At 42.7% G+C, this 27,358-nt stretch overlaps 1 protein-coding gene across 1 annotated transcript in view; it reads right to left on the bottom strand.

Moving 5' to 3' along the window:
• LOC142683558 (uncharacterized) overlaps positions 1–26,606 on the bottom strand; it is a 32,706-nt gene extending 6,100 nt beyond the window's left edge. Inside the window, exons 1-5 of the mRNA XM_075847411.1 lie at positions 26,522–26,606; positions 26,208–26,397; positions 16,121–16,944; positions 13,791–13,901; positions 13,551–13,608 (exon numbers count right to left, since the gene is read on the bottom strand). Coding sequence (XP_075703526.1) covers positions 13,551–13,608; positions 13,791–13,901; positions 16,121–16,944; positions 26,208–26,253 — 1,039 coding nt within the window. The 5' untranslated portion in view covers positions 26,254–26,397; positions 26,522–26,606. The remainder of the gene's footprint in view (positions 1–13,550; positions 13,609–13,790; positions 13,902–16,120; positions 16,945–26,207; positions 26,398–26,521) is intronic.
• Positions 26,607–27,358: the final 752 nt, after the last annotated feature.

Below are 27,358 nucleotides of genomic sequence, written 5' to 3'. Positions count from 1 at the left end.
CACTCCTGAACAAGGGCAGGATTATTATATGACGATACATTCCTGAACAAGGGCAGGATTATTACATGATGATACACTCCTGAACGTGGGCAAGAATGTTACAGGAAGATACACTCCTGAACGTGGGCAGGATTATTATATGATGATACACTCCTGAATGTGGGCAGGATTATTACATGAAGACACACTCCTGAACGTGGGCAAGAATATTACATGACGATACACTCCTGAACGTGGGCAGGATTATTACATGAAGATACACTCCTGAATGTGGGCAGGATTATTACAGGACGATACACTCCTGAACGAGGGCAGGATTATTACATGAAGATACACTCCTGAACGAGGGCAGGATTATTACATGAAGATACACTCCTGAACGAGGGCAGGATTATTACATGAAGATACATTCCTGAACAAGGGCAGGATTATTACATGGCGATACATTCCTGAACATGGGCAGGATTATTACATGAAGATACACTCCTGAATGTGGGCAGGATTATTACATGAAGATACACTCCTGAACGTGGGCAGGATTATTACATGACGATACATTCCTGAACGAGGGCAGGATTATTACATGACGATACACTCCTGAACGAGGGCAGGATTATTACATGAAGAAACACTCCTGAACAAGGGCAGGATTATTACATGAAGATACACTCCTGAATGTGGGCAGGATTATTACATGAAGATACACTCCTGAACGTGGGCAGGATTATTACATGAAGATACACTCCTGAATGTGGGCAGGATTATTACATGACGATACACTCCTGAACGAGGGCAGGATTATTACATGAAGATACATTCCTGAACATGGGCAGGATTATTACATGAAGATACACTTCTGAATGTGGGCAGGATTATTACATGAAGATACACCGCTGAACGTGGGCAGGATTATTACATGAAGATACACTCCTGAACGTGGGCAGGATTATTACATGACGATACATTCCTGAACGAGGGCAGGATTATTACATGACGATACACTCCTGAACGAGGGCAGGATTATTACATGAAGAAACACTCCTGAACAAGGGCAGGATTATTACATGAAGATACACTCCTGAATGTGGGCAGGATTATTACATGAAGATACACTCCTGAACGTGGGCAGGATTATTACATGAAGATACACTCCTGAATGTGGGCAGGATTATTACATGACGATACACTCCTGAACGAGGGCAGGATTATTACATGAAGATACATTCCTGAACATGGGCAGGATTATTACATGAAGATACACTTCTGAATGTGGGCAGGATTATTACATGACGATACACTCCTGAACGTGGGCAGGATTATTACATGAAGATGCATTCCTGAACATGGGCAGGATTATTACATGAAGATACATTCCTGAACGTGGGCAGGATTATTACATGAAGATACACTCCTGAATGTGGGCAGGATTATTACATGAAGATGCATTCCTGAATGTGGGCAGGATTATTATATGACGATACACTCCTAAACGTAGGCAGGATTATTACAGGACGATACATTCCTGAACGTGGGCAGGATTTTTACATGAAGATACACTCCTGAACAAGGGCAGGATTATTACATGACGATACACTCCTGAACGTGGGCAGGATTATTACATGAAGATACACTCCTGAACAAGGGCAGGATTATTATATGACGATACATTCCTGAACAAGGGCAGGATTATTACATGATGATACACTCCTGAACGTGGGCAAGAATGTTACAGGAAGATACACTCCTGAACGTGGGCAGGATTATTATATGATGATACACTCCTGAATGTGGGCAGGATTATTACATGAAGACACACTCCTGAACGTGGGCAAGAATATTACATGACGATACACTCCTGAACGTGGGCAGGATTATTACATGAAGATACACTCCTGAATGTGGGCAGGATTATTACAGGACGATACACTCCTGAACGAGGGCAGGATTATTACATGAAGATACACTCCTGAACGAGGGCAGGATTATTACATGAAGATACACTCCTGAACGAGGGCAGGATTATTACATGAAGATACATTCCTGAACAAGGGCAGGATTATTACATGGCGATACATTCCTGAACATGGGCAGGATTATTACATGAAGATACACTCCTGAATGTGGGCAGGATTATTACATGAAGATACACTCCTGAACGTGGGCAGGATTATTACATGACGATACACTCCTGAACGTGGGCAGGATTATTACATGAAGACACACTCCTGGACGTGGGCAGGATTATTACATAAAGATACACTCCTGAACGTGGGCAGGATTATTACATGAAGATACACTCCTGAACAGGGACAGAATTATTACATGATGATACATCCCTTGTCGTGGGCACGATTATTATTGGATGATACCCTCCAGAACGTGGGCAGGATTATTACATTACGATATACTCTTGAACGCGAGCAGGATTATTTCAGGACAATACACTACTGAACATCCACAGAATTATTACGTTACGATACACTCTTGAACATGGGCAGAATTATTACATTTACGATAGACTCCTGAATGTGGACAGGATTATTACAGGACAATACACTCCAGAATGTGGGCAGGATTATTACAGGACGATGCACTCCAGAATGTGGGCAGGATTATTACAGGAAAATACACTCCAGAATGTGGGCAGGATTATTACAGGACGATACACTCCAGAATGTGGGCAGGATTATTACATGACGATACACTCCAGAATGTGGGCAGGATTATTACAGGACGATACACTCCAGAATGTGGGCAGGATTATTACAGGACGATACACTCCAGAATGTGGGCAGGATTATTAAAGGAAAATACACTCCAGAATGTGGGCAGGATTATTACAGGACGATACACTCCAGAATGTGGGCAGGATTATTACAGGACAATACACTCCAGAATGTGGGCAGGATTATTACAGGACGTTACACTCCAGAATGTGGGCAGGATTATTACAGGACAATACACTCCAGAATGTGGGCAGGATTATTACAGGACGATACACTCCAGAATGTGGGCAGGATTATTACATGACGATACACTCCAGAATGTGGGCAGGATTATTACATGACGATACACTCCAGAATATGGGCGGGATTATTACAGGACGTTACACCCCAGAATGTGGGCAGGATTATTACAGGACGATACACTCCAGAATGTGGGCAGGATTATTACAGGACGATACACTCCAGAATGTGGGCAGGATTATTACAGGACGATACACTCCAGAATGTGGGCAGGATTATTACAGGACGATACACTCCAGGATGTGGGCAGGATAATTACAGGACGATACGCTCCAGAATGTGGGCAGGATTATTACAGGAAAATACACTCCAGAATGTGGGCAGGATTATTACAGGACGTTACACCCCAGAATGTGGGCAGGATTATTACAGGACGTTACACTCCAGAATGTGGGCAGGATTATTACACGACAATACACTCCAGAATGTGGGCAGGATTATTACAGGACGATACACCCCAGAATGTGGGCAGGATTATTACAGGACGATACACTCCAGAATGTGGGCAGAATTATTACAGGACAATACACTCCAGAATGTGGGCAGGATTATTACATGACGATACACTCCAGAATGTGGGCAGGATTATTACAGGACGATACACTCTAGAATGTGGGCAGGATTATTACAGGACGATACACTCCAGAATGTGGGCAGGATTATTACAGGACGATACACTCCAGAATGTGGGCAGGATTATTACAGGACGATACACTCCAGAATGTGGGCAGGATTATTACAGGACGATACACTCCAGAATGTGGGCAGGATAATTACAGGACGATACACTCCAGAATGTGGGCAGGATTATTACAGGACGATACACTCCAGAATGTGGGCAGGATTATTACAGGACGATACACTCCAGGATGTGGGCAGGATAATTACAGGACGATACGCTCCAGAATGTGGGCAGGATTATTACAGGAAAATACACTCCAGAATGTGGGCAGGATTATTACAGGACGTTACACCCCAGAATGTGGGCAGGATTATTACAGGACGTTACACTCCAGAATGTGGGCAGGATTATTACAGGACAATACACTCCAGAATGTGGGCAGGATTATTACAGGACGATACACCCCAGAATGTGGGCAGGATTATTACAGGACGATACACTCCAGAATGTGGGCAGGATTATTACAGGACGATACACTCCAGAATGTGGGCAGGATTATTACAGGACGATACACTCCAGAATGTGGGCAGGATTATTACAGGACAATACACTCCAGAATGTGGGCTGGATTATTACAGGACGTTACACTCCAGAATGTGGGCAGGATTATTACAGGACGATACACTCCAGAATGTGGACAGGATTATTACAGGACGATACACTCCAGAATGTGGGCAGAATTATTACAGGACAATACACTCCAGAATGTGGGCAGGATTATTACATGACGATACACTCCAGAATGTGGGCAGGATTATTACAGGACGATACACTCCAGAATGTGGGCAGGATTATTACAGGACGATACACTCCAGAATGTGGGCAGGATTATTACAGGACGATACACTCCAGAATGTGGGCAGGATTATTACATGACGATACACTCCAGAATGTGGGCAGGATTATTACAGGACCTTACACTCCAGAATGTGGGCAGGATTATTACAGGACGATACACTCCAGAATGTGGGCAGGATTATTACAAGACGATACACTCCAGAATGTGGGCAGGATTATTACAGGACGATACACTCCAGAATGTGGGCAGAATTATTACAGGACAATACACTCCAGAATGTGGGCAGGATTATTACATGACGATACACTCCAGAATGTGGGCAGGATTATTACAGGACGATACACTCCAGAATGTGGGCAGGATTATTACAGGACGATACACTCCAGAATGTGGGCAGGATTATTACAGGACGATACACTCCAGAATGTGGGCAGGATTATTACAGGACGATACACTCCAGAATGTGGGCAGGATTATTACAGGACGATACACTCCAGGATGTGGGCAGGCTAATTATAGGACGATACGCTCCAGAATGTGGGCAGGATTATTACAGGAAAATACACTCCAGAATGTGGGCAGGATTATTACAGGACGATACACCCCAGAATGTGGGCAGGATTATTACAGGACAATACACTCCAGAATGTGGGCAGGATTATTACAGGACGTTACACTCCAGAATGTGGGCAGGATTATTACAGGACGATACACTCCAGAATGTGGACAGGATTATTACAGGACGATACACTCCAGAATGTGGGCAGAATTATTACAGGACAATACACTCCAGAATGTGGGCAGGATTATTACATGACGATACACTCCAGAATGTGGGCAGGATTATTACAGGACGATACACTCCAGAATGTGGGCAGGATTATTACAGGACGATACACTCCAGAATGTGGGCAGGATTATTACAGGACGATACACTCCAGAATGTGGGCAGGATTATTACATGACGATACACTCCAGAATGTGGGCAGGATTATTACAGGACGATACACTCCAGAATGTGGGCAGGATTATTACAGGACGATACACTCCAGGATGTGGGCAGGATAATTACAGGACGATACGCTCCAGAATGTGGGCAGGATTATTACAGGAAAATACACTCCAGAATGTGGGCAGGATTATTACAGGACGTTACACCCCAGAATGTGGGCAGGATTATTACAGGACGTTACACTCCAGAATGTGGGCAGGATTATTACACGACAATACACTCCAGAATGTGGGCAGGATTATTACAGGACGATACACCCCAGAATGTGGGCAGGATTATTACTGGACGATACACTCCAGAATGTGGGCAGAATTATTACAGGACAATACACTCCAGAATGTGGGCAGGATTATTACATGACGATACACTCCAGAATGTGGGCAGGATTATTACAGGACGATACACTCCAGAATGTGGGCAGGATTATTACAGGACGATACACTCCAGAATGTGGGCAGGATTATTACAGGACGATACACTCCAGAATGTGGGCAGGATTATTACAGGACGATACACTCCAGAATGTGGGCAGGATTATTACAGGACGATACACTCCAGGATGTGGGCAGGATAATTACAGGACGATACGCTCCAGAATGTGGGCAGGATTATTACAGGAAAATACACTCCAGAATGTGGGCAGGATTATTACAGGACGTTACACCCCAGAATGTGGGCAGGATTATTACAGGACGTTACACTCCAGAATGTGGGCAGGATTATTACAGGACAATACACTCCAGAATGTGGGCAGGATTATTACAGGACGATACACCCCAGAATGTGGGCAGGATTATTACAGGACGATACACTCCAGAATGTGGGCAGGATTATTACAGGACGATACACTCCAGAATGTGGGCAGGATTATTACAGGACGATACACTCCAGAATGTGGGCAGGATTATTACAGGACAATACACTCCAGAATGTGGGCAGGATTATTACAGGACGTTACACTCCAGAATGTGGGCAGGATTATTACAGGACGATACACTCCAGAATGTGGACAGGATTATTACAGGACGATACACTCCAGAATGTGGGCAGAATTATTACAGGACAATACACTCCAGAATGTGGGCAGGATTATTACATGACGATACACTCCAGAATTTGGGCAGGATTATTACAGGACGATACACTCCAGAATGTGGGCAGGATTATTACAGGACGATACACTCCAGAATGTGGGCAGGATTATTACAAGACGATACACTCCAGAATGTGGGCAGGATTATTACAGGACGATACACTCCAGAATGTGGGCAGAATTATTACAGGACAATACACTCCAGAATGTGGGCAGGATTATTACATGACGATACACTCCAGAATGTGGGCAGGATTATTACAGGACGATACACTCCAGAATGTGGGCAGGATTATTACAGGACGATACACTCCAGAATGTGGGCAGGATTATTACAGGACGATACACTCCAGAATGTGGGCAGGATTATTACAGGACGATACACTCCAGAATGTGGGCAGGATTATTACAGGACGATACACTCCAGAATGTGGGCAGGATTATTACATGACGATACACTCCAGAATGTGGGCAGGATTATTACAGGACGATACACTCCAGAATGTGGGCAGGATTATTACAGGACGATACACTCCAGGATGTGGGCAGGATAATTACAGGACGATACGCTCCAGAATGTGGGCAGGATTATTACAGGAAAATACACTCCAGAATGTGGGCAGGATTATTACAGGACGTTACACCCCAGAATGTGGGCAGGATTATTACAGGACGTTACACTCCAGAATGTGGGCAGGATTATTACACGACAATACACTCCAGAATGTGGGCAGGATTATTACAGGACGATACACCCCAGAATGTGGGCAGGATTATTACTGGACGATACACTCCAGAATGTGGGCAGAATTATTACAGGACAATACACTCCAGAATGTGGGCAGGATTATTACATGACGATACACTCCAGAATGTGGGCAGGATTATTACAGGACGATACACTCCAGAATGTGGGCAGGATTATTACAGGACGATACACTCCAGAATGTGGGCAGGATTATTACAGGACGATACACTCCAGAATGTGGGCAGGATTATTACAGGACGATACACTCCAGAATGTGGGCAGGATTATTACAGGACGATACACTCCAGGATGTGGGCAGGATAATTACAGGACGATACGCTCCAGAATGTGGGCAGGATTATTACAGGAAAATACACTCCAGAATGTGGGCAGGATTATTACAGGACGTTACACCCCAGAATGTGGGCAGGATTATTACAGGACGTTACACTCCAGAATGTGGGCAGGATTATTACAGGACAATACACTCCAGAATGTGGGCAGGATTATTACAGGACGATACACCCCAGAATGTGGGCAGGATTATTACAGGACGATACACTCCAGAATGTGGGCAGGATTATTACAGGACGATACACTCCAGAATGTGGGCAGGATTATTACAGGACGATACACTCCAGAATGTGGGCAGGATTATTACAGGACAATACACTCCAGAATGTGGGCAGGATTATTACAGGACGTTACACTCCAGAATGTGGGCAGGATTATTACAGGACGATACACTCCAGAATGTGGACAGGATTATTACAGGACGATACACTCCAGAATGTGGGCAGAATTATTACAGGACAATACACTCCAGAATGTGGGCAGGATTATTACATGACGATACACTCCAGAATTTGGGCAGGATTATTACAGGACGATACACTCCAGAATGTGGGCAGGATTATTACAGGACGATACACTCCAGAATGTGGGCAGGATTATTACAGGACGATACACTCCAGAATGTGGGCAGGATTATTACAGGACGATACACTCCAGAATGTGGGCAGGATTATTACAGGACGATACACTCCAGAATGTGGGCAGGATTATTACAGGACGATACACTCCAGGATGTGGGCAGGCTAATTATAGGACGATACGCTCCAGAATGTGGGCAGGATTATTACAGGAAAATACACTCCAGAATGTGGGCAGGATTATTACAGGACGTTACACCCCAGAATGTGGGCAGGATTATTACAGGACGTTACACTCCAGAATGTGGGCAGGATTATTACAGGACAATACACTCCAGAATGTGGGCAGGATTATTACAGGACGATACACCCCAGAATGTGGGCAGGATTATTACAGGACGATACACTCCAGAATGTGGGCAGGATTATTACAGGACGATACACTCCAGAATGTGGGCAGGATTATTACAGGACGATACACTCCAAATGTGGGCAGGATTATTACAGGACAATACACTCCAGAATGTGGGCAGGATTATTACAGGACGTTACACTCCAGAATGTGGGCAGGATTATTACAGGACGATACACTCCAGAATGTGGACAGGATTATTACAGGACGATACACTCCAGAATGTGGGCAGAATTATTACAGGACAATACACTCCAGAATGTGGGCAGGATTATTACATGACGATACACTCCAGAATGTGGGCAGGATTATTACAGGACGATACACTCCAGAATGTGGGCAGGATTATTACAGGACGATACACTCCAGAATGTGGGCAGGATTATTACAGGACGATACACTCCAGAATGTGGGCAGGATTATTACATGACGATACACTCCAGAATGTGGGCAGGATTATTACAGGACGATACACTCCAGAATGTGGGCAGGATTATTACAGGACGATACACTCCAGGATGTGGGCAGGATAATTACAGGACGATACGCTCCAGAATGTGGGCAGGATTATTACAGGAAAATACACTCCAGAATGTGGGCAGGATTATTACAGGACGTTACACCCCAGAATGTGGGCAGGATTATTACAGGACGTTACACTCCAGAATGTGGGCAGGATTATTACACGACAATACACTCCAGAATGTGGGCAGGATTATTACAGGACGATACACCCCAGAATGTGGGCAGGATTATTACTGGACGATACACTCCAGAATGTGGGCAGAATTATTACAGGACAATACACTCCAGAATGTGGGCAGGATTATTACATGACGATACACTCCAGAATGTGGGCAGGATTATTACAGGACGATACACTCCAGAATGTGGGCAGGATTATTACAGGACGATACACTCCAGAATGTGGGCAGGATTATTACAGGACGATACACTCCAGAATGTGGGCAGGATTATTACAGGACGATACACTCCAGAATGTGGGCAGGATTATTACAGGACGATACACTCCAGAATGTGGGCAGGATTATTACAGGACGATACACTCCAGAATGTGGGCAGGATTATTACAGGACGATACACTCCAGGATGTGGGCAGGATATTTACAGGACGATACGCTCCAGAATGTGGGCAGGATTATTACAGGAAAATACACTCCAGAATGTGGGCAGGATTATTACAGGACGTTACACCCCAGAATGTGGGCAGGATTATTACAGGACGTTACACTCCAGAATGTGGGCAGGATTATTACAGGACAATACACTCCAGAATGTGGGCAGGATTATTACAGGACGATACACCCCAGAATGTGGGCAGGATTATTACAGGACGATACACTCCAGAATGTGGGCAGGATTATTACAGGACGATACACTCCAGAATGTGGGCAGGATTATTACAGGACGATACACTCCAGAATGTGGGCAGGATTATTACAGGACGATACACTCCAGAATGTGGGCAGGATTATTACAGGACGTTACACTCCAGAATGTGGGCAGGATTATTACAGGACGATACACTCCAGAATGTGGACAGGATTATTACAGGACGATACACTCCAGAATGTGGGCAGAATTATTACAGGACAATACACTCCAGAATGTGGGCAGGATTATTACATGACGATACACTCCAGAATGTGGGCAGGATTATTACAGGACGATACACTCCAGAATGTGGGCAGGATTATTACAGGACGATACACTCCAGAATGTGGGCAGGATTATTACAGGACGATACACTCCAGAATGTGGGCATGATTATTACATGACGATACACTCCAGAATGTGGGCAGGATTATTACAGGACGTTACACTCCAGAATGTGGGCAGGATTATTACAGGACGATACACTCCAGAATGTGGGCAGGATTATTACAGGACGATACACTCCAGAATGTGGGCAGGATTATTACAGGACGATACACTCCAGAATGTGGGCAGGATTATTACAGGACGTTACACTCCAGAATGTGGGCAGGATTATTACAGTACGTTACACTCCAGAATGTGGGCAGGATTATTACAGGACAATACACTCCAGAATGTGGGCAGGATTATTACAGGACGATACACCCCAGAATGTGGGCAGGATTATTACAGGACGATACACTCCAGAATGTGGGCAGGATTATTACAGGACGATACACTCCAGAATGTGGGCAGGATTATTACAGGACGATACACTCCAGAATGTGGGCAGGATTATTACAGGACGTTACACTCCAGAATGTGGGCAGGATTATTACAGGACAATACACTCCAGAATGTGGGCAGGATTATTACAGGACGATACACCCCAGAATGTGGGCAGGATTATTACAGGACAATACACTCCAGAATGTGGGCAGGATTATTACAGGACGATACACTCCAGAATGTGGGCAGGATTATTACAGGACGATACACCCCAGAATGTGGGCAGGATTATTATAGGACGATACACTCCAGAATGTGGGCAGAATTATTACAGGACAATACACTCCAGAATGTGGGCAGGATTATTACATGACGATACACTCCAGAATGTGGGCAGGATTATTACAGGACGATACGCTCCAGAATGTGGGCAGGATTATTACAGGAAAATACACTCCAGAATGTGGGCAGGATTATTACAGGACGTTACACCCCAGAATGTGGGCAGGATTATTACAGGACAATACACTCCAGAATGTGGGCAGGATTATTACAGGACGTTACACTCCAGAATGTGGGCAGGATTATTACAGGACGATACACTCCAGAATGTGGGCAGGATTATTACAGGACGTTACACCCCAGAATGTGGGCAGGATTATTACAGGACGATACACTCCAGAATGTGGACAGGATTATTACAGGACGATACACTCCAGAATGTGGGCAGGATTATTACAGGACGTTACACCCCAGAATGTGGGCAGGATTATTACAGGACGATACACTCCAGAATGTGGGCAGGATTATTACAGGACGATACACCCCAGAATGTGGGCAGGATTATTACAGGACGATACACTCCAGAATGTGGGCAGGATTATTACAGGACGATACACCCCAGAATGTGGGCAGGATTATTACAGGACGATACACTCCAGAATGTGGGCAGAATTATTACAGGACAATACACTCCAGAATGTGGGCAGGATTATTACATGACGATACACTCCAGAATGTGGGCAGGATTATTACAGGACGATACGCTCCAGAATGTGGGCAGGATTATTACAGGAAAATACACTCCAGAATGTGGGCAGGATTATTACAGGACGTTACACCACAGAATGTGGGCAGGATTATTACAGGACAATACACTCCAGAATGTGGGCAGGATTATTACACGACAATACACTCCAGAATGTGGGCAGGATTATTACAGGACGTTACACTCCAGAATGTGGGCAGGATTATTACAGGACGATACACTCCAGAATGTGGGCAGGATTATTACAGGACGTTACACCCCAGAATGTGGGCAGGATTATTACAGGACGATACACTCCAGAATGTGGACAGGATTATTACAGGACGTTACACCCCAGAATGTGGGCAGGATTATTACAGGACGTTACACCCCAGAATGTGGGCAGGATTATTACAGGACGATACACTCCAGAATGTGGACAGGATTATTACAGGACGATACACTCCAGAATGTGGGCAGGATTATTACAGGACGTTACACCCCAGAATGTGGGCAGGATTATTACAGGACGATACACTCCAGAATGTGGGCAGGATTATTACAGGACGATACACCCCAGAATGTGGGCAGGATTATTACAGGACGATACACTCCAGAATGTGGGCAGGATTATTACAGGACGATACACCCCAGAATGTGGGCAGGATTATTACAGGACGATACACTCCAGAATGTGGGCAGAATTATTACAGGACAATACACTCCAGAATGTGGGCAGGATTATTACATGACGATACACTCCAGAATGTGGGCAGGATTATTACAGGACGATACGCTCCAGAATGTGGGCAGGATTATTACAGGAAAATACACTCCAGAATGTGGGCAGGATTATTACAGGACGTTACACCCCAGAATGTGGGCAGGATTATTACAGGACAATACACTCCAGAATGTGGGCAGGATTATTACAGGACGTTACACTCCAGAATGTGGGCAGGATTATTACAGGACGATACACTCCAGAATGTGGGCAGGATTATTACAGGACGTTACACCCCAGAATGTGGGCAGGATTATTACAGGACGATACACTCCAGAATGTGGACAGGATTATTACAGGACGATACACTCCAGAATGTGGGCAGGATTATTACAGGACGTTACACCCCAGAATGTGGGCAGGATTATTACAGGACGATACACTCCAGAATGTGGGCAGGATTATTACAGGACGATACACTCCAGAATGTGGGCAGGATTATTACAGGACATTACACTCCAGAATGTGGGCAGGATTATTACAGGACGTTACACTCCAGAATGTGGGCAGGATTATTACAGGACGTTACACTCCAGAATGTGGGCAGGATTATTACAGGACGTTACACTCCAGAATGTGGGCAGGATTATTACAGGACGATACACTCCAGAATGTGGGAAGGATTATTACAGGACGATACACTCCAGAATGTGGGCAGGATTATTACATGACGATACACTCCAGAATGTGGGCAGGATTATTACAGGACGATACACCCCAGATTGTGGGCAGGATTATTACAGGACGATACACTCCAGAATGTGGGCAGGATTATTACAGGATGTTACACTACTGGACATGGGCAGGATTATGATACATCCCTGGACATGATTTGCATTTTGGTGGCTCGTGCCCTCAGTATAAATTACCTTTGTTCTTCAGAGTTATATTAACCTCGCCCAGAAAGAAGTTATTGCCTTCAGTATCCTGTAAAAATAAAAAACATCTATATGAGCAAAATGCCCTCATTGTGCCCACGGTTCACACACTTTCATGGCTAGATAACCGCCGGCACGGCTCCTCAGTCACCATGTGAGATCCTACTTTCTCCACCACTCACACCGTACCCGGTTTATTGCCCTCTACCGCACCCTGATCTGTCTCAATACCTTTTTGAATGTGATGGTGACTTGTCCTTGTGGAAAAGTCAAGGTCAGCCAGGCTTCGGTTGCGGAGCAGTTTCCAGATGCTTTAGTTCTCGGGGCTGGTGGGATCACAATCTGAGAATTGTACAATTAATAGATATGAGGACGTCCGCTGAAGTTTAGTAACATCATTTTACCCATGTGTTCCTCTTCACGATAACATTTTATGGTAATTGTTTTTGCAGCAGGTGTATAAATAGGTTGTGATTGTCTTATGGACTTCCAGGCATAGCGAGTAAGTCTCTGTTCACATTGGGTTGTGCTACACGTCGGAGATATACCGTATGTCAGGAGTATTAAGCGACGTATACCGCCGACGTATGCCACTGTATAGCCATACAGCGGCATATTCCGTACCTAGCCAGAGGCCCCTTTCACCGCACGTAGGCCAAATAAGTGTCCTTTTAGCCTCTGTCGGTATAGAATAGCTGTAGGAAAATGCAGACCTGGATGTGACTAAAGTGTAAGAGGATAAGTAACGCAAACAATTTACATTGCAGATTTAACCAGAGGTGTTATGTTTAGAAGTGGTGTTCCGATAACATGCCTCCCAACCATCCTGGATTCAGCAGGGCAGTCCCGGATTCTGAGCAGTGTCCCGCTGTCCCAGACGGCCGGTGTTATGTCCTGGTTTCAACTGTATCTGTGTCCTCAGGACGCAGATACAGTTGAATCCAATGCATTCAACAGGGGACTCCTGTCTTGGAAAAGCCCTTGATGTCACTGTCCATATATGGATAGTGACGTCAGGGGCTCCTCCTGGAGAGGAATCCCTGGTCAGTGCGCTGCCGACGCCGTTAGCGTTATCTACAGGCAGGGTGGCACTATCTTCAAGGGGGGTGTAACACTATCTACATGTGCACTGTGGCACTATATGGGCTCCATCTACATGGGTACTGTGGCACTATGTGGGCACTGGCACTTTATATGTGGGCAATGGCACTTAACATGTGGGCACTGTGGTACTATCTACAGTGGGCACTGTGGCACTATGTGGGCACTTGCACCATCTATGTGGGCACTACCTACAGCGGACACTGTGACACTATCTAGAGGGGCATTGTGGCACTTTGGGGCATTATACTGTATGGGGCATCTGTGTGGGCATTATACTGCATGGTTGCATCATGCAGTATGGGGACAGCTATGGGGCATTATACTGTATGGGCATCTATGTTTGTGTATTATACTGTATGGGGGCATCTATAGGGGCATTATACTGTATGGGGGCACTATACTATGCGGGGGCAGCTATTTTGCATTATACTGTGTGGGAGGCAAGGAGGGGTATTATACTGTGTGGGGGGCAGCTATAGTTTCATGGCTGGCTCCAGGTTTATGTGGGCCCTTGGGATACACAGACTTAGTAGGCCACTTTGCATGGGAACTCACGGCGGCAGTAAAATGGCAGAAAACTTAACTTTGTGCCCCCATATAGAAGTTAGGCCCTGTTTATGCCCCCATATATAAGTTAGACCCCCAGTTTGTACCCTTATAAATGTACTGCTCTCTGTAGATAGTGCCACACAGCCTCCCTCGTAGGTAGAGCCACACAGCCCCCCTTCTTAGTAGTGCCACACAGCCCCCTTCTTGGTAGTGCCACACAGCCCCCCTTCTTGGTAGTGCCACACAGCCCCCCTTCTTGGTAGTGCCACACAGCCGACCTTCTTGGTATTGCCACACAGCACCCCTTTCTGGTAGTGCCACACAGCCCCCTCCTGGTAGTGCCAAACAGCCCCCCTCCCTGTAGGTAGCGTCTTTGGGGCTCCCTCTAGGAGTGGAATCCCCAGCCAGAGCATTGCCTACGCTATGGCTAGGGATTCCACTTCAGGAGAAGCCCCTGATGTCACTGTCCATATAAGGACAGTGATGTCACGGGCAACGCCAGAGTCAAAGTCCCAGGCATGGCGCTATTAGCACTCTGCCTGGGACTCCTTCTCTCCTCCTGACATCACTGTCCATATATGGACAGTGATGTCTGGGGCTTCCTGGGCTGCCTGGGAGTCTGTAGCGTAGTAAATGGCAGAGCGGGGAGAAACCCGGCACTTGCCCTGGTTGCTGACACCGGCCCTGTATAGTTGCATTAATCTTTGTGATGGTTCTATGGGGGAATTATACTGTGAGGAGGCACTAAGGGAGCATGATACTGTGTGGGCTGAACCTGGTGTGTTTGGGTGGGATTAGAGGTGTGGCTTAAAAGGGAAAACCATTTGCTGCGCCGAATTGATAGTCCCTCTTTGCGGTACTTGAAAGTTGGGAGGTATTCTATAAGGTTGGTGGTGCAGGTAACTTACCTCTTGCTTCATTGTATCATTGCGTGAAATCTTGAAGGACGCTCTTATTCTTAAGCAGATGCCCGTTGTGCCATTAACAAAGTATTCTGAAGATGGAGGCATCGTGGTGGGGGGTTGAGTTGTTTGATTTGTAGTTGGAATTGTAGTAGTATGTGGTGTGGTGTGATTAGTATGGGCAGTGGTATGATTAGTATGGGCAGTGGTATGATGGGCAGTTGTATGATTAGTATGGGCAGTGGTATGAGGGGCAGTGGTATGATTAGTATGGGCAGTGGTATGATTAGTATGGGCAGTGGTATGAGGGGCAGTTGTATGATTAGTATGGGCAGTGGTATGAGGGGCAGTTGTATGATTAGTATGGGCAGTGGTATGAGGGGCAGTGGTATGATTAGTATGGGCAGTGGTATGAGGGGCAGTTGTGTGATTAGTATGGGCAGTGGTATGAGGGGCAGTGGTATGATTAGTATAGGCAGTGGTATGAGGGGCAGTTGTGTTATTAGTATGGGCAGTGCTATGAGGGGCAGTTGTATGATTAGTGTGGACAGTGGTATGAGGGGCAGTTGTGTGATTAGTATGGGCAGTGGTATGAGGGGCAGTTGTATGATTAGTATGGGCAGTGGTATGAGGGGCAGTTGTGTGATTAGTATGGGCAGTGGTATGAGGGGCAGTTGTATGAGGTCTAGTTGTGTGTATAGTACTACTGTGTGTTGTATGTAGTGTGGAGTGTGTTGTTGTGTGGTGGGTGGTTCTTTTCTTTGGGCACCTTGCACATTGTGAAGATGCGTTGCTTTGCGTAGGTTCAGTGTTTCGGTCACCACTACAGGCTGTAATGAAAAAGAAGCGGGTGCGGTTAATGGACGACATAAAACGGAAAGAGGTTGTCTTTACCAAATAAGGCCCCATGCACACGACCGTAATATCGATCCGCAATTCCTCCGGAATCATTTATATTGGCCACGGACAACTTCCCGTATATTTTACTGATTAGTGTCTGGGCCGTAGAAATTACCCGCAAAATATAGGACATGTTCTATTTTTTTAATTTGCGGCCCGTGCTCCTATACTTTATAATAGGAGCACGGCCCACAAATGCGGGTGACAGTCCGCAGCCGTCTGTGACCGTAATCACGGACCGTAGATATGGTTACCGCCATGTACAAGGGGCCTAAGTGAGGACTGCTAGTTTCTACCATGAAAGCACCACAGGCACCTTAAATGGCTCCCTGCAGTTCCAGACCCCCTACTCCTCCCCCCACAGTCACCCCTTTTCCTCCAGTAGTGACCCTGCCTCCCTCTTTCCCATAACTATAGAATATGCTGCTTCCTTTCCAAATCTTGGAGTTGTAATTAAAACATGTAGGGTCATCGTTAGATCAAGGAATATAGATTTCTCTATTAGCATAAAAGAGGATTCTTTACTGTAAGAGCAGTGAGACTATGGGACTCTCTGCCGCAGGAATATCACCAGTTCTACAGTATGTACTAGATCACTATTTCCCAAACTGTGGCTCGCGACCCCCTGGGGGGTCTTGTGAAGACCTCCAGGGGCTCGCGAGCCACTCACTGATATCCCGTTTCAACTGTATCTGCGTCCTCAGGATGCAGACACAGATGAATACAATGCTGGAGCACGGAGCTGATGGCTGTCACGATAGAATTACTCTGTATAACATATCCTGTATAAGAAGATGGACTCTCTACAGTAACATGTACTCTGTAAAATGTATCCTGTATAAGAAGATGGACCCTCTATAGTAACATGTACTCTGTATAATGTATCCTCTATAAGAAGATGGACTCTCTACAGTAACATGTACTCTGTATAATGTATCCTGTATAAGAAGATTGACTCTCTACAGTAACATGTACTCTGTATAATCTATCCTCTATAAGAAGATTGACTCTCTACAGTAACATGTACTCTGTATAATGTATCCTCTGTAAGAAGATGGACTCTCTACAGTAACATGTACTCTGTATAATGTATCCTGAATAAGAAGATAACCTGTACTATGTATAATGTATCCTCTATTAGAAGATGGACCCTCTACAGTAACATGTACTCTGTATAATGTATCCTGAATAAGAAAATAACCTGTACTCTGTATAATGTATCCTCTATAAGAAGATGAACCCTCTACAGTAACATGTACTCTGTATAATGTAACCTCTATAAGAATATGGACCCTCTATTGTAAAATGTACTCTGTATACTGTATCCTGTATAAGAAGATGGACTCTCTACAGTAACATGTACTCTATATAATGTATCCTGTATAAGAAGATGGACCCTCTACAGTAACATGTACTCTGTATAATGTATCCTGAATAAGAAGATAACCTGTACTCTGTATAATGTATCCTCTATAAGAAGATGGACTCTCTACAGTAATATGTACTCTGTATAATGTATCCTGAATAAGAAGATAACCTGTACTCTGTATAATGTATCCTCTATAAGAAGATGGACCCTCTATAGTAACATGTACTCTGTATAATGTATCCTGTATAAGAAGATGGACCCTCTACAGTAACATGTACTCTGTATAATGTATCCTGTACAAGAAGATGGACCCTCTATAGTATTATGTACTCTGTATAATGTATCCTCTATAAGAAGATGGACCCTCTACAGTAACATGTACTCTGTATAATGTATCCTCCATAAGAAGATGGACCCTCTATAGTAACATGTACTCTGTATAATGTATCATGAATAAGAAGATAACCTGTACTCTGTATAATGTATCCTCTATAAGAAGATGGAACCTCTACAGTAACATGTACTCTGTATAATGTATCCTCTATAAGAAGATGGACCCTCTACAGTAACATGTACTCTGTATAATGTATCCTCTATAAGAAGATGGACCCTCTACAGTAACATGTACTCTGTATAATGTATCCTCTATAAGAAGATGGACCCTCTACAGTAACATGTACTCTGTATAATGTATCCTCTATAAGAAGATGGACCCTCTACAGTAACATGTACTCTGTATAATGTATCCTGTATAAGAATATGGACCCTCTTTAGTAACATGTACTCTGTATAATGTATCCTCTATAAGAAGATGGACTCTCTACAGTAACATGTACTCTGTATAATGTATCCTCTATAAGAAGATGGACCCTCTATAGTAGCCTGTACTCTGTATAATGTATCCTCTATAAGAAGATGGACCCTCTATAGTAATATGTACTCTGTATAATGTATCCTGTATAAGAATATGGACCCTCTTTAGTAACATGTACTCTGTATAATGTATCCTGAATAAGAAGATAACCTGTACTCTGTATAATGTATCCTGTATAAGAAGATGGACCCTCTATAGTAATATGTACTCTGTATAATGTATCCTGTATAAGAAGATGGAGCCTCTACAGTGACATGTACTCTGTATAATGTATCCTGTATAAGAAGATGGACCCTCTATAGTAACACGTACTCTGTATAATGTATCCTGTATAAGAAGATGGACCCTCTACAGTAACATGTACTATGTATAATGTACCCTGAATAAGAAGATAACCTGTACTCTGTATAATGTATCCTCTATAAGAAGATGGATCCTCTACAGTAACATGTACTCTGTATAATGTATCCTCTATAAGAAGATGGACCCTCTGTAGTAATATGTATTCTGTATAATGTATCCTCTATAAGAAGATGGACCCTCTATAGTAACATGTACTCTGTATAATGTATCATGAATAAGACGATAACCTGTACTCTGTATAATGTATCCTCTTTAAGAAGATGGACCCTCTATAGTAACACGTACTCTGTATAATGTATCCTTCATAAGAAGATGGACCCTCTACAGTAACATGTACTCTGTATACTGTATCCTGTATAAGAAGATAACCTGTACTCTGTATAATGTATCCTCTATAAGAAGATGGGCTCTCTACAGTAATATGTACTCTGTATAATGTATCCTGAATAAGAAGATAACCTGTACTCTGTATAATGTATCCTCTATAAGAAGATGGACCCTCTATAGTAACATGTACTCTGTATAATGTATCCTGTATAACAAGATGGACCCTCTACAGTAACATGTACTCTGTATAATGTATCCTGTATAAGAAGATGGACCCTCTACAGTAACATGTACACTGTATAATGTATCCTCTATAAGAAGATGGACCCTCTACAGTAACATGTACTCTGTATAATGTATCCTCCATAAGAAGATGGACCCTCTATAGTAATATGTACTCTGTATAATATATCCTCCATAAGAAGATGGACCCTCTATAGTAACATGTACTCTGTATAATGTATCCTCTATAAGAAGATGGACCCTCTATAGTAACATGTACTCTGTATAATGTATCCTGTATTAGAAGATGGACCCTCTACAGTAACATGTACTCTGTATAATGTATCCTGTATAAGAAGATGGACCCTCTACAGTAACATGTACACTGTATAATGTATCCTCTATAAGAAGATGGACCCTCTACAGTAACATGTACTCTGTATAATGTATCCTCCATAAGAAGATGGACCCTCTATAGTAATATGTACTCTGTATAATATATCCTCCATAAGAAGATGGACCCTCTATAGTAACATGTACTCTGTATAATGTATCATGAATAAGAAGATAACCTGTACTCTGTACAATGTATCCTCTATAAGAAGATGGAACCTCTACAGTAACATGTACTCTGTATAATGTATCCTGTATAAGAAGATGGACCCTCTACAGTAACATGTACTATGTATAATGTACCCTGAATAAGAAGATAACCTGTACTCTGTATAATGTATCCTCTATAAGAAGATGGATCCTCTACAGTAACATGTACTCTGTATAATGTATCCTCTATAAGAAGATGGACCCTCTGTAGTAATATGTATTCTGTATAATGTATCCTCTATAAGAAGATGGACCCTCTATAGTAACATGTACTCTGTATAATGTATCATGAATAAGACGATAACCTGTACTCTGTATAATGTATCCTCTTTAAGAAGATGGACCCTCTATAGTAACACGTACTCTGTATAATGTATCCTTCATAAGAAGATGGACCCTCTACAGTAACATGTACTCTGTATACTGTATCCTGTATAAGAAGATAACCTGTACTCTGTATAATGTATCCTCTATAAGAAGATGGGCTCTCTACAGTAATATGTACTCTGTATAATGTATCCTGAATAAGAAGATAACCTGTACTCTGTATAATGTATCCTCTATAAGAAGATGGACCCTCTATAGTAACATGTACTCTGTATAATGTATCCTGTATAACAAGATGGACCCTCTACAGTAACATGTACTCTGTATAATGTATCCTGTATAAGAAGATGGACCCTCTACAGTAACATGTACACTGTATAATGTATCCTCTATAAGAAGATGGACCCTCTACAGTAACATGTACTCTGTATAATGTATCCTCCATAAGAAGATGGACCCTCTATAGTAATATGTACTCTGTATAATATATCCTCCATAAGAAGATGGACCCTCTATAGTAACATGTACTCTGTATAATGTATCCTCTATAAGAAGATGGACCCTCTATAGTAACATGTACTCTGTATAATGTATCCTGTATTAGAAGATGGACCCTCTACAGTAACATGTACTCTGTATAATGTATCCTGTATAAGAAGATGGACCCTCTACAGTAACATGTACACTGTATAATGTATCCTCTATAAGAAGATGGACCCTCTACAGTAACATGTACTCTGTATAATGTATCCTCCATAAGAAGATGGACCCTCTATAGTAATATGTACTCTGTATAATATATCCTCCATAAGAAGATGGACCCTCTATAGTAACATGTACTCTGTATAATGTATCATGAATAAGAAGATAACCTGTACTCTGTACAATGTATCCTCTATAAGAAGATGGAACCTCTACAGTAACATGTACTCTGTATAATGTATCCTGTATAAGAAGATGGACCCTCTACAGTAACATGTACTATGTATAATGTACCCTGAATAAGAAGATAACCTGTACTCTGTATAATGTATCCTCTATAAGAAGATGGATCCTCTACAGTAACATGTACTCTGTATAATGTATCCTCTATAAGAAGATGGACCTTCTACCGTAATATGTACTCTGTATAATGTATCCTCCATAAGAAGATGGACCCTCTGTAGTAATATGTATTCTGTATAATGTATCCTCTATAAGAAGATGGACCCTCTATAGTAACATGTACTCTGTATAATGTATCATGAATAAGAAGATAACCTGTACTCTGTATAATGTATCCTCTATAAGAAGATGGACCCTCTATAGTAACACGTACTCTGTATAATGTATCCTTCATAAGAAGATGGACCCTCTACAGTAACATGTACTCTGTATAATGTATCCTCTATAAGAAGATGGACCCTCTACAGTAACATGTACTCTGTATAATGTATCCTCTATAAGAAGATGGACTCTCTACAGTAACATGTACTCTGTATAATGTATCCTGTATAAGAAGATGGACCCTCTATAGTAATATGTACTCTGTATCATGTATCCTGTATAAGAATATGGACCCTCTATATTAATATGTACTCTGTATAATGTATCCTGTATAAGAATATGGACCCTCTATAGTAACTTGTACTCTGTATAATGTATCCTCTATAAGCAGATGGACCCTCTACAGTAACATGTACTCTGTATAATGTATCCTGAATAAGAAGATGGACCCTCTATAGTAATATGTATTCTGTATAATGTATCCTCTATAAGAAGATGGACTCTCTACAGTAACATGTACTCTGTATAATGTATCCTCTATAAGAAGATGGACCCTGTACAGTAACATGTACTCTGTATAATGTATCCTCTATAAGAAGATGGACCCTCTACAGTAACATGTACTCTGTATAATGTATCCTCTATAAGAAGATGGACCCTCTACAGTAACATGTACTCTGTATAATGTATCCTCTATAAGAAGATGGACCCTCTATAGTAACACGTACTCTGTATAATGTATCCTCTATAAGAAGATGGACTCTCTACAGTAACATGTACTCTGTATAATGTATCCTGTATAAGAAGATGGACCCTCTATAGTAATATGTACTCTGTATCATGTATCCTGTATAAGAATATGGACCCTCTATATTAATATGTACTCTGTATAATGTATCCTGTATAAGAATATGGACCCTCTATAGTAACCTGTACTCTGTATAATGTATCCTCTATAAGCAGATGGACCCTCTACAGTAACATGTACTCTGTATAATGTATCCTGAATAAGAAGATGGACCCTCTATAGTAATATGTATTCTGTATAATGTATCCTCTATAAGAAGATGGACTCTCTACAGTAACATGTACTCTGTATAATGTATCCTCTATAAGAAGATGGACCCTGTACAGTAACATGTACTCTGTATAATGTATCCTCTATAAGAAGATGGACCCTCTACAGTAACATGTACTCTGTATAATGTATCCTCTATAAGAAGATGGACCCTCTACAGTAACATGTACTCTGTATAATGTATCCTCTATAAGACGATGGACCCTCTATAGTAACACGTACTCTGTATAATGTATCCTGTATAAGAAGATGGATCCTCTACAGTAACATGTATTCTGTATAATGTATCCTCTATAAGAAGATGGACCCTCTATAGTAACACATACTCTGTATAATGTATCCTCCATAAGAAGATGGACCCTCTATAGTAATATGTACTCTGAATAATGTATCCTCCATAAGAAGATGGACCCTCTATAGTAATATGTATTCTGAATAATGTATCCTCTATAAGAAGATGGACCCTCTATAGTAACATGTACTCTGTATAATGTATCATGAATAAGAAGATAACCTGTACTCTGTATAATGTATCCTCTATAAGAAGATGGACTCTCTACAGTAACATGTACTCTGTATAATGTATCTGTAATGTCGGGGTAGGGAAACAGACAAGTGAGCCCTAATCTACCCGCCACTCAGTCCCTGCCTACTTGCAATGACCCACCCTAGGCGACGGGGTACAACTGGGCGACGGTCCCTACACTCAATAGGTGCACGACAGACAAACAGACAAGGGTACAAAGAAGCCAGGGAAATGGGGAAGTTGCCCACGGGAACACCGTGAGCAACAAGCGAGGTGAACGAGCCGAGTCAAACCAGGAGATGAGCAAGGTACAAAAACGCAGAGCAGAAGAGTGGTCAGAAAAGCCAAGGTCAATCACAAGCAGAGGATCAGTAGTTCAATAAGCTGCAGCAGGGCAAGGAAACCAGCAGGGAAGAATCACAAGCAAAGGAGGAACAGGAAAAGCAGGTATAAATAGACTGAGGGCGGGAGCTAGCTCCGTCTGGCCAGGCTGTGATAGGTTCTCCCACTCCTAAGCCTGCCATCCTGAGTGGTGGAAGATGGAGTCAGTCTCACAGACATAGAAGCAGGTGCAGACTGATTACCTATGGGCATCGACACAGAAGTTGTGTCTGGCAGATCCTTTACAGTATCCTCCATAAGAAGATGGACCCTCTACAGTAACATGTACTCTGTTTAATGTAACCTCTATAAGAAGATGGACTCTCTACAGTAACATGTACTCTGTATAATGTATCCTGTATAAGAATATGGACCCTCTATAGTAACACGTACTCTGTATAATGTATCCTCTATGAGAAGATGGACTCTCTACAGTAACATGTACTCTGTATAATGTATCCTGTATAAGAAGATGGACCCTCTATAGTAATATGTACTCTGTATCATATATCCTGTATAAGAATATGGACCCTCTATAGTAATAAGTACTCTGTATAATGTATCCTGTATAAGAATATGGACCCTCTATAGTAACCTGTACTCTGTATAATGTATCATGAATAAGAAGATAACCTGTACTCTGTATAATGTATCCTCTATAAGAAGATGGACCCTCTATAGTAACACGTACTCTGTATAATGTATCCTCCATAAGAAGATGGACCCTCTATAGTAATATGTACTCTGTATAATGTATCCTGTATAAGAATATGGACCCTCTATAGTAACACGTACTCTGTATAATGTATCCTCTATAAGAAGATGGACTCTCTACAGTAACATGTACTTTGTATAATGTATCCTGTATAAGAAGATGGACCCTCTATAGTAATATGTACTCTGTATAATGTATCCTGTATAAGAATATGGACCCTCTATAGTAATATGTACTCTGTATAATGTATCCTGTATAAGAATATGGACCCTCTATAGTAACATGTACTCTGTATAATGTATCCTGAATAAGAAGATAACCTGTACTCTGTATAATGTATCCTGTATAAGAAGATGGACTCTCTACAGTAATATGTACTTTGTATAATGTATCCTCTATAAGAAGATGGACCCTCTATATTAATATGTACTCTGTATAATGTATCCTGTATAAGAATATGGACCCTCTATAGTAATATGTACTCTGTATAATGTATCCTGTATAAGAATATGGACCCTCTATAGTAACATGTACTCTGTATAATGTATCCTGAATAAGAAGATAACCTGTACTCTGTATAATGTATCCTGTATAAGAAGATGGACTCTCTACAGTAACATGTACTCTGTATAATGTATCCTGTATAAGAAGATGGACCCTCTATAGTAATATGTACTCTGTATATTGTATCCTGAATAAGAAGATAACCTGTACTCTGTATAATGTATCCTCTATAAGAAGATAAACTGTACTCTGTATAATGTATCCTCTATAACAAGATAACCTGTACTCTGTATAATGTATCCTCGATAACAAGATAACCTGTACTCTGTATAATGTATTATCTATAAGAAGATAACCTGTACCCTGTATAATGTATCCTGTATAAGAAGATGGACCCTCTATAGAAACATGTACTCTGTATAATGTATCCTGTATAAGATTGACCCTCTATACTAACATGTACTCTGTATAATGTATCCTCTATAAGAAGATGGACTCTTTACAGTAAAATGTACTCTGTATAATGTATCCTCTATAACAAGATAACCTGTACTCTGTATAATGTATCCTCTATAAGAAGATAACCTGTACTCTGTATAGATGTACCCTGTACGAGGAGATGTTGGGGATTATAGTACCTTGTATGTAGAGGCAGAAGATGATGACGTTGCACAGTTTTCCCATTTCTTGGTCTTTGGTATCTCCGAGTCTTCGTCTTGCCGTCTTCTCTTCCCTTTACCTTCTACCTCTTCTCGCTTACGATATTTCGCCCCACAGTCTCCTCGTCATGTGATCTCGCCAACATTCAGTTCCCTTTTTCTCATGTCACTAAAAGGAAGCGAGAGGAGGAAGAGGCTGTGAGTGATGGGACGTGAAGCGCAGAGCTCTGACTGTAACCACCGTACACTTTACTGTCCGCCCACCCGCCATGTAATGATTTATAATCGCTTACACAGAACGAAGCATCCCATAAAGTGCAGCCCTACATGAGCCTGTCCACGGGCAACCAGTATGAGAATGAGCCTGACAGCGGAGATTCCAACCAGCCACCAGCGCAAAACGTCACTTATTTCAGGTGGGGCCACGTTCCTATCAATTGTTATTAGTATTTTATAGTGCGCCCATTGCTACTGTGCCCTATAACAGCGACAGTCACAGTGCCACATAACACTGTCAGCCATACCACCCCCATAACACTGTCAGTCACAGTGCCCCCATAGCAGTGACAATCACAGTGCCCCATTACCAACGACAGCTTGCGCTCCACATAACAGTGATAACCAAAGTGACCCTATGGGACTGTCAGCCACCGTACCCCCATTACAGCGTTAGGTACAGAGTCACCATAACAGTGACAGCTACAGTGCCCCATAACCCTGTCATCCACTGTGCCCCCATAACAAAGCAAATCCACAATCCCATAACAATGAAAGCCACAGTACTAAGCTCTCATAGCTGTGACAACACCAGTGCTCCTATAGCAGTGGCAGCCACAGTGATACCTTATCCGTGGCAGCCACAGTGATACATTATCCGTGACAGCCACATTGCCCCATAACAGTGACAGCCACAGTGATACCTTATCCGTGACAGCCACATTGCCCCATAACAGTGACAGCCACAGTGATACCTTATCCGTGACAGCCACATTGCCCCATAGCAGTGACAGCCACAGTGATACCTTATCCGTGACAGCCACATTGCCCAATAACAGTGACAGCCACAGTGATACCTTATCCGTGACAGCCACATTGCCCCATAGCAGTGGCAGCCACAGTGATACCTTATC

Source organism: Rhinoderma darwinii (assembly GCF_050947455.1).
Source record: "Rhinoderma darwinii isolate aRhiDar2 chromosome 3 unlocalized genomic scaffold, aRhiDar2.hap1 SUPER_3_unloc_6, whole genome shotgun sequence".
NCBI classification, from domain to species: Eukaryota; Metazoa; Chordata; class Amphibia; order Anura; family Rhinodermatidae; genus Rhinoderma; species Rhinoderma darwinii.
This window is presented reverse-complemented; position numbering and strand designations above follow the sequence as displayed.